The sequence below is a fragment of the Alosa sapidissima genome, chromosome 15, assembly GCF_018492685.1.
Source record: "Alosa sapidissima isolate fAloSap1 chromosome 15, fAloSap1.pri, whole genome shotgun sequence".
NCBI lineage: Eukaryota > Metazoa > Chordata > Actinopteri > Clupeiformes > Clupeidae > Alosa > Alosa sapidissima.
The window spans coordinates 35,077,563-35,087,562 of NC_055971.1; the positions used below are offsets into that span (position 1 = coordinate 35,077,563).

A 10,000-nucleotide genomic window follows, 5' to 3' on the forward strand; every position below is an offset into this window, starting at 1 on the left:
ATGTGTGTGTGATGTGTGTGTGTGTGTGTGTGTCAACACGTGTGTGATGTGTGTGTGTGTGTGTGTGTGTGTGTATGTGTGTGTGTGTGTGTGTGTGTGTGTCAACGCGTGTGTGATGTGTGTGTGTGTGTGTGTGTCAATGCGTGTGTGATGTGTGTGTGTCAACGCGTGTGTGATGTGTGTGTGAGTGTATGAGTGTGTGTGTGTGTGTGTGTGTGTGTTAATGCGTGTGTGATGTGTGTGTCAATGCGTGTGTAGTGTGCGTGTGTATTGTGTGTGTGTGTGTGTGTGTGTGTGTGTGCGTGTGTGTGTAAATGTGTGTGTGATGTGTGTGTGTGTGTGTGTGTCAACACGTGTGTGATGTGTGTGTGTGTGTGTGTGTATGTGTGTGTGTGTGTGTGTGTGTGTGTGTGTCAACGCGTGTGTGATGTGTGTGTGTGTGTGTGTGTGTGTGTGTCAATGCGTGTGTGATGTGTGTGTGTCAACGCGTGTGTGATGTGTGTGTGAGTGTATGAGTGTGTGTGTGTGTGTGTGTGTGTTAATGCGTGTGTGATGTGTGTGTCAATGCGTGTGTAGTGTGCGTGTGTATTGTGTGTGTGTGTGTGTGTGTGTGTGTGTGTATATCCGTAAACATGTGTGAACGTGTGTGTGTATGTATGTAGGTGAGTGTATGTGTTTGTAGTGAGTGTGTGTGTGTGTGTGTGTGTCAGTGGACTCACCAATGATTTCAAACCAGAGAGGGGAGGAGCTGTGTTTGACTGAGACCACACCCACTATCTCTCCCACTCGGTCGGTTTCCGTGACGCTGAAGTTATACAGCCGCTCGTCAAACACGGGGGGGGCAGAGTCAGCCGCTGGACGCCCCACCCACTCAATGTGCAAACGAGCCGACGCCCACCTCTGAGGGCGGCCTCCATCCACGGCTTTGATCTACACACACACACACACACACACACACACACACACACAGTGTCACACCATGTCCCCATGAGACCAGAGCCAGCGCCGTCGGCCCACTGAGCCACTGAGCCCACACTACACTACGCCACTGAGCCCACACTACACTACGCCACTGAGCCCACACTACACTGAGCCCACACTACACTACGCCACTGTGCCCGCACTACACTGAGCCCACACTACACTACGCCACTGAGCCCACACTACACTGAGCCCACACTACACTACGCCACTGAGCCCACACTACACTACGCCACTGAGCCCACACTACACTGAGCCCACACTACACTACGCCACTGAGCCCACACTACACTACACCACTGAGCCCACACTACACTACACCACTGAGCCCACACTACACTGAGCCCACACTACACTGAGCCTGATTCATTTGTTTCTGTTTGTCCTGTTGATTGTGCTGCTGTCTCCATGCTCCACTCCTTCAGCTTTGTGCAGCTGATTGGCCCATTTAGTAGAGTAGCTCTGAGCTGATTGGCCCATTTAGTAGAGTAGCTCTGAGCTGATTGGCCCATTAGAGTACACTAGCTCTGAGCTGATTGGCCCATTTAGTAGAGTAGCTCTGAGCTGATTGGCCCATTTAGTAGAGTAGCTCTGAGGGGATTGGCCCATTTAGTAGAGTAGCTCTGAGGGGATTGGCCCATTAGAGTACTCTGAGGCTGGTTGTCCTCTGCACGCGGTTGCTGCTGTGATTACTAGGCTACTACACGGTTGCTAGGCTACTACTGGCTGCTGTGGTTACTAGACTACTACACGGTTGCTAGGCTACTACTGGCTACTGTGGTTACTAGGCTACTACATGGTTGCTAAGCTACTAGTGGCTGCTGTGGTTACTAGGCTACTACACGGTTGCTAGGCTACTAGTGGCTGCTGTGGTTACTAGGCTACTACACGGTTGCTAGGCTACTAGTGGCTGCTGTGGTTACTAGGCTACTACATGGTTGCTAGGCTACTACTGGCTGCTGGTTGCTCTTGCTGAAAGCAGCCTCATAATGTGACTTACTTACTCATGATGTGACTTGTGACTCACTCAACCCGTGGTTGTATCATAAGCACACACACACACAGACTATACACACAGACGCAGATTCTTAAAACACACGTACAGTTAAGATGTCGTAATTGCCCGCTGAGAAATGTTTCCGTGACGACACCACGCCAGTTTTGGGATCGATGGTGAACTTCCCGTCTCCGTTGCCATCGGTGATGCTGTAGGTGAGTTCAGCATTGTTGCCGTGGTCACGGTCATGAGCGAAGACACGGTAGATGGTTGCCTGGCGACGGCGGCGCTCGGGAACACGCACGTGATACACCTTCTCCAGAAACACCGGAGCGTTATCGTTCACATCCAACACCGACACACACACACACACCACCGCCTGCTGGGGAGAGGGTGCTCCATCGGACACCGTCACCTGCAAATACACACACACACACACACACACGCACACATGCAGACACACACACAAACATATATGCAGGCACAAACACACACGCACACACACACACAAACACACACACACACACACACACACACACACACACACACACACACACACACATATGCAGGCACAAACATACCCATACACACACACACACACACACACACACATACATATTCACACACAAATACACACCCATACACACACCCACACACACACTGTTAGGGCTCATCAGGCCACAGATGCCAAATGTTTTGTGTGTGTGTGCATGCTCTGTGTATGTGTGTGTGTGTGTGTGTGTGCATGCTCTGTGTGTGTGTGTGTGTGTGTGTGTGTGTGAGTGTGTGTGTGTGTTATGGCTGTAACGATACACCAACCTCACGATTCGGTTTGTATCACGATTTTTGACCCACGGTTCGATACGAATCTCGATTTTTCTTTTTTTTTTGGGGGGGGGGGGCTAGACATTTTATTAAATAACATTTTAATAGCCTCCCTTAGAACACCAGAGGATTACATATCTATATCTTTTTTTTTCTGAATGACTGATATTTATGACAGCACACTTTATACAGATTAGCCTATAGCCTAGGCCTGCTATTTTTTATTACAACTCTACCTCTTTAATTCAGCTGTCTGGTTGAAGCATGGAAATATTGTAAACAAAGTAGCATAGTTGGCTAGCTTAGCCTATCATAGTCTACTGATTGGTTGACTGTTCAGGTTTCCCATGTGTGTTTAAGTTTCAAGGTAATACTTGTTCTCCTTGGGAGAGGCCCTTTTGGGAAACGTTGGTATTGAGATGATCAGTCAACTTCAATGCAAGAGTTTTAAACAAATATGTGCAGCATGCTAATGATGCTAAGCGGATTTAATAGTAATTTAGCTAGTCGTCTTCTATGCGTCCTTGCTTTCACGATTGTGAATGTTTTATTTAAGTCGTGCGTGTTCATTGAGCAGGAGGGAGAGGGAGGGAGCGCGAGAGAGAGCGGGGCAAGGAGAGGGGGTTTACTTCTATACTGTTTGGTAAAGTTGCACACATAGTCTACAATGAAAGCAAGGAGAGGTATGAAATTATGATTTATTTATTTGTTTGTTTTTGGACAACGTAGGCTACCGATAAGTAAAGCGGGAGATGTGGGTTGCTTTTCCGGCCGCGTAAGATGCAAAGCACTGCGTGAAACACTGGAAGGTGTGTCGCGATTCTGCATTTTCACACCGCGACACAGTATCGTTGATATGAATGTCGCGATTTCGGTTTTGAATCGTATATCGTTACAGTCCTAGGGCTGTATTTTGGGCACCAGCGCATTGGCGTAAAGTTCGTTTTCTAACCGCGCAAAGTTTAATTTGGTATTTTGCACGTTTATTTTTTAAACTTTGCGCCCAGGGGTGTGGCAATTAACAACCTAGGGAGGGGCCTGGCGCGTTGTCTAAAAATCGCTATCGTACACCACCTAAACCTGGTCAGAAGTCAATGGCAAGTTGTTCATATGCTATTTTAAGAGCGCATGTCAACAGTCATAATGGCAGGTGCACGCACCATCCTTCTATCATTCATGAACGCACACCAGCGCATGTCCATTCAAAGCATTACAAATTGCACGATTACAATGGGAAACATAATTAGAATAAAGACATTACGAAATACTGTACATCTCATGATGAGTAGTTATTCACCATCATTTGAAAATTGGTAATGACGGTTAAAAGTGATTAGGGGAGAGGCGAGAGACACGTATGGAGCACAGCTGAAGACGCACTGTCACGAGATATAAGCAACTCCTCTGCAAATGGTTTTATTCAGTCATTTGAGCAATATTAGGGTAAGTGTTGCTTTTTCCAGCCTATGTTTTCGATAGTAACCCATTGTCAGTCAATAGTGAAAGTAACTGCATATAACTGTCTTGTCGTTGACTGACTCCTTGGTGAAGTTAGTTTCACTTTGCCAATGAGTTCAAATAATAGACGGTTGCAAATGCGTGAAGGCTATGCTAGGTTTTAGTAAAGCATGGTTTAAGAATGACTATTCCATACGGTCTCGCAAACAGCCTCCTTCAAATGCGCTGTTGAATGCCAAAATACCGATGCATTTATTTGACATATCGTGCTTTGCGCCGTTAAAGGGAATGACAGATGTCATTGGTTTAAAATGATGTTACGCCCCAAACACACCCATATGACTGATTAAAAAACCTAGGAACACCTTGTTGCGCCATGCGCTCCACTTTTGATAACGAAACCCCTCCCAATGTGAACTGGACATCCTACTAAATTTGAATAGACTTTTGACGAGTGACGATGCACTTTAGAATGTCATGATAGGCCCCCTAGTGTGTGTGCATGCTCTGTGTGTGTGTGTGTGTGTGTGTGTGTGTGTGTGTGTGTGTGTGTGTGTGTGCATGCTCTGTGTGTGTGTGTGTGGGTGCATGCTCTGTGTGTGTGTGTGTGTGTGAATAAGGACTCTCACCTCTAGCACGTGTTCATCTTGTTGTTCTCTATCTAGCTTCTTTGAGGTTGTTGTGATAAGACCTGAAATACACAAACACACACACACACACACACACACACACACACAAATACACAAACACACACACACGCACACGCATGAAAACACAAACACACACACACACACATGCACATGCACACACGCACACACGCATACACACACACACACACACACTGAAAATGTACCCTATATTTGGGGTGTAATTGAACACTCTTCCCAACAAGGTATCTTGTAATGGTCACGCACACACGCATACACACACACACACACACACTGAAAATGTACCCTATATTTGGGGTGTAATTGAACACTCTTCCCAACAAGGTATCTTGTAATGGTCACACACACACACACACACACCAAAAACTTTCAGAAGAGTCATGTAGCATTCAAGAATCTTTTACTTTTTTAGAGCGGGACATATTTGCTAATGTATTTTGGAAAGTAAATTTCAAACTGCTACAACAAAATTCCCTGATATTCCATGACTTTCTCCTGAAAAAGATGTCTGGAATACTTTTTCCATGATATTCCAGACATTCCCTGACCCGTGCGACCCTGACCCTTGGAACCGTATAGCCAGGCATCTGCGCTCACCTCTTATTTGAACTCATCCAAACTGAAACTAGCGTCTCCGTGGTCTCATACACTACTGACTGACACAGTTACAATCCAAAACAGCAACGCTTACCCCAACACTTTACATTCAAATGATTGAATAAAACTCCTAGAGATTCTGCAGCGGAGTCTTACCTGGGACTCCTTGTAAGGGCTGTGTACATCTAGAGACAGCGCCTCTTTAAAATAGCTGCTCTATATGCTACATCTAGAGACAGCGCCTCTTTAAAATAGCTGCTCTATATGCGACATCTAGAGACAGCGCCTCTTTAAAATAGCTGCTCTATATGCTACATATGCTACATCTAGAGACAGCGCCTCTTTAAAATAGCTGCTCTATATGCTACATCTAGAGACAGCGCCTCTTTAAAATAGCTGCTCTATATGCTACATCTAGAGACAGCGCCTCTTTAAAATAGCTGCTCTATATGCTACATATGCTACATCTAGAGACAGCGTCTCTTTAAAATAGCTGCTCTCTATCAGAGCTTAAATTTCACTGCGGGATTGCGGGTATTGCGCATAATTTGTTCAAGTCCCGCAACTCTAGCCATCATAATGCGAGAAATTCCCGCATACACTTTTACAGCCTGTCTGATGACGTTAATATAGCCTAATCATTAAGTGGCGTGAATGCGGTGCTATTGACCGGACTGATCAACTACCGAGTTGAATTGAACATAGCCTCATGCAGACGCACACACACACGGAGAGAGAGAGAGAGAGAGAACCACTTTGCGCTTACGCAAATAGGCTACGCTACCATGGCAAACTTTTACATCTGGAAAGAGCTCCTTGGTAACTATCCTGCTAGCTCAGTCAGGTCACGTCAACACTTGATCCCAGAAAGATTGTCTTCGACATGTTAGTTTTTTCAACATTTATTGTATCTAATGACATAGAAAACATAATGATTTGCATACACATACCGCACCGTGCACAACTTTTATTCACTAGCGACTATAGCCTAAAACCGTCAGGTTGAAGGGGGGCTAATTACTCCATAGAATTAATCTCACGTATTTTCTTAAAGTGACAGGCACTCAATTACACCTACTCATCAGCAATGTGCACTCAATTGGACCTACACACCACATTAAAGATATGCCTAAGTGTTATAGGTTAAACGTCAATATGAGGCATTCAAATTACTAAATATGTTTAGTTACTAGTAATTACTAGTAAAATGCTATACTTTAAAAAAATGCATTATTAAATAAATACACTCTATATGAATTCAAAAATATATGATAGAAACATATCACATAAGCTATCATTTTCAGTGTGTGTTTGTGTGTGTGGAGAGAGTCAAGCAGAATCTAGGATGTCCACTGTTGTGAATGATCCCACTACAGTATATATTACTGATGACGTCAGGGTGGTGGGGGCCCCAAAATCAAACACTTTTTTAAAAAAAGTATCGAAGTATTGAAATCGCAATTCTTGACTTGGTATCAGAATCGACCCCCCCTCCCCCCCAAATTGTGTAAATCCCCCCTACATAAATAACCTAAGGGGGGAATTCCCCCCCATTTTGAAAAATGAATTTTAAGCCCTGCTCTATGCTACATCTAGAGACAGCGCCTCTTTAAAATAGCTGCTCTATATGCTACATATGCTACATCTAGAGACAGCACCTCTTTAAAATAGCTGCTCTATATGCTACATCTAGAGACAGCGCCTCTTTAAAATAGCTGCTCTCTGTGCTACATCTAGAGACAGCGCCTCTTTAAAATAGCTGCTCTCTATGCTACATCTAGAGACAGCGCCTCTTAAAAATAGCTGCTCTATATGCTACATATGCTACATCTAGAGACAGCGTCTCTTTAAAATAGCTGCTCTATTTGCTACATCTAGAGACAGCGCCTCTTTAAAATAGCTGCTCTCTATGCTACATCTAGAGACAGCGCCTCTTAAAAATAGCTGCTCTATTTGCTACATCTAGAGACAGCGCCTCTTTAAAATAGCTGCTCTCTATGCTACATCTAGAGACAGCGCCTCTTAAAAATAGCTGCTCTCTATGCTACACTCACACTCACACACGCACGCACACTCACACACTCACACTCACACACACACACTCTCACACACACACACACACACACACACACCTGTGTGTGAGTCGATGCTGAACAGGTTCCTGGCGTTGCCGCTGGTGATGCGGAATGAGAGCTGCGCTGCAGTGGGCGTGGCATCTGGGTCTTGGGCGTAGATCTGGATGATTGACAGGTCTTTGGGCGAATTCTCCAGCACCGACGCGTGATACATGGGGTCTGATGTCAGTGGAGCGTTATCATTCACATCCTCGACCTAGGACACACACACACACACACACACACACACACACACCATTTAGACTTGGAGTATTTTCTTGCCTTCTCCACATACTGATACACACACAGAGAAACACACAAAAACTCTTTTTCTCTCACACACACACACACACACACACACACACACACACTCACACTCATCTGTAAGGACCTACTCTGTGTGCACACACAGAAAGAGAAACACACATATCTCTCTCTCTCTCACACACACACACACACACACTCATCTGTAAGGGCCTAGTCTGTGTGCACCTCCACCAAAGGCCATAGGGGGGAGCAGGAGAGCACAGAGACTAAAAAAATGTCATGTCCTGCTCAGGTGTGTGTGTGTGTGTGTGTCCTGCGCACATGCACACACACAGACACACGCACAGGCACACACACACACACACGCGCACACACACACAGGCACACGCACAAAGACACACACACACACACACACGCGCGCGCGCACAGGCACACACACACACACAACAAACAGAGGGAAACTAAACTTGATGTCAGAGTTCAGCTTGATAGACTACGAAACACTTGAAAAAACGGTACATAATCTCAGCTCTTCCACATGTGTCTTAGACACTCTACCTACCAATTTCTTCAAAACTGTTTTTCACCTCATAGCGGCAGATGTCCTTCAAATTGTAAATGTATCACTGCTGTCTGGCACTTTTCCTAAGTCACTGAAAACAGCTGTTGTAAAGCCACTTCTCAAGAAGAATAACCTGGATGCCTCCATGCTAAACAATTACAGGCCCATATCCAATCTACCTTTTATTGGCAAAATTATTGAAAAAGTAGTCTTTAATCAATTAACCACCTTCCTAACATCAAATGGGTATTTTGATTACTTTCAGTCTGGTTTTCGGGCAAATCACAGCACTGAAACAGCTCTCATTAAAGTTTCCAATGACATACGCCTCAACACAGATTCAGGTACAACATCAGTCCTAGTGCTACTGGACCTTAGTGCAGCATTTGACACTGTTGATCACAATATTTTACTACACAGACTAGAACACTGGGTTGGATTTACAGGCATAGTTATCAGCTGGCTAAAATCATATCTACAAGAAAGGAGCTTCTTTGTTGCCTTCGGAAACTGTACCTCAACACCAACGTCCTTGACCTGTGGTGTTCCCCAGGGGTCGATCTTGGGGCCACTGTTATTCAACCTCTATTTGCTCCCACTTGGACAAATCATTCAAAATAATTTGATTTCATATCATAGCTATGCAGATGACACACAAATTTACTTAGCTCTATCACCAAACGACTATGGTCCTCTTGAATCTATGTGTCAGTGTATAGAACAAATCAACACCTGGATGTCTCAAAATTTTCTTCAGCTGAACAAAGAAAAAACTGAAGTAATTATATTTGGTAAAAAGGAGGAAAGACTTAGGGTTGCCACTCTCCTTGACACAAAAAGGTTGAAGGCAAAGGATACTGTTAAAAATCTTGGTGTATTAATTGACAGTGATCTAAATTTCAACAGCCACATGAAAGCGATAACTAAATCAGCTTTTTATCATCTCAAAAATATTGCCAAACTCAGAGGGCTGATGTCAAAACATGACTTAGAAAAACTCATTCATGCATTTATCTCCAGCAGGGTTGATTACTGCAATGGACTGTTCACAGGCATTCCTAAAAAGACTATTAAACAGCTTCAGGTGATACAAAATGCAGCAGCTAGGATTCTAACAAAAACTAAAATAACTGACCACATTACTCCAATTCTTAAGTCCTTGCACTGGCTTCCAGTAAGTCACAGAATTGACTTTAAAGCACTATTGCTTGTTTATAAATCAGTAAATGGAGCAGGACCTAAATACTTGTCAGACATGCTTCAGCAGTACACACCTTCTCGTCCTCTCAGGTCCCAGGTGAAAAACCTGCTAGTAAAACCTACAGTTAGATGGTGAAGCAGCTTTTAGCTGCTATGCGGCTCAGCTGTGGAACCAACTTTCGGATGACATCAAAAAGGCCCCAACTGTAGCCAGTTTTAAATCTAGACTTAAGACCAAACTGTTCTCAGATGCTTTCTGCTAACTGTGCCGAGTTACAAATTCTGAATCTGCCTTGATAATTATTCTACCTTGTCTTTTATTACTTTTTTT

At 44.4% G+C, this 10,000-nt stretch overlaps 1 protein-coding gene across 1 annotated transcript in view; it reads right to left on the reverse strand.

Moving 5' to 3' along the window:
* The window catches only part of fat3a (FAT atypical cadherin 3a), a 138,076-nt gene that overhangs the window by 92,277 nt on the left and 35,799 nt on the right, over nucleotides 1–10,000 (reverse strand). The window contains 4 exon segments of the mRNA XM_042063520.1: nucleotides 720–930; nucleotides 2,085–2,393; nucleotides 4,891–4,952; nucleotides 7,659–7,857. Coding sequence (XP_041919454.1) covers nucleotides 720–930; nucleotides 2,085–2,393; nucleotides 4,891–4,952; nucleotides 7,659–7,857 — 781 coding nt within the window.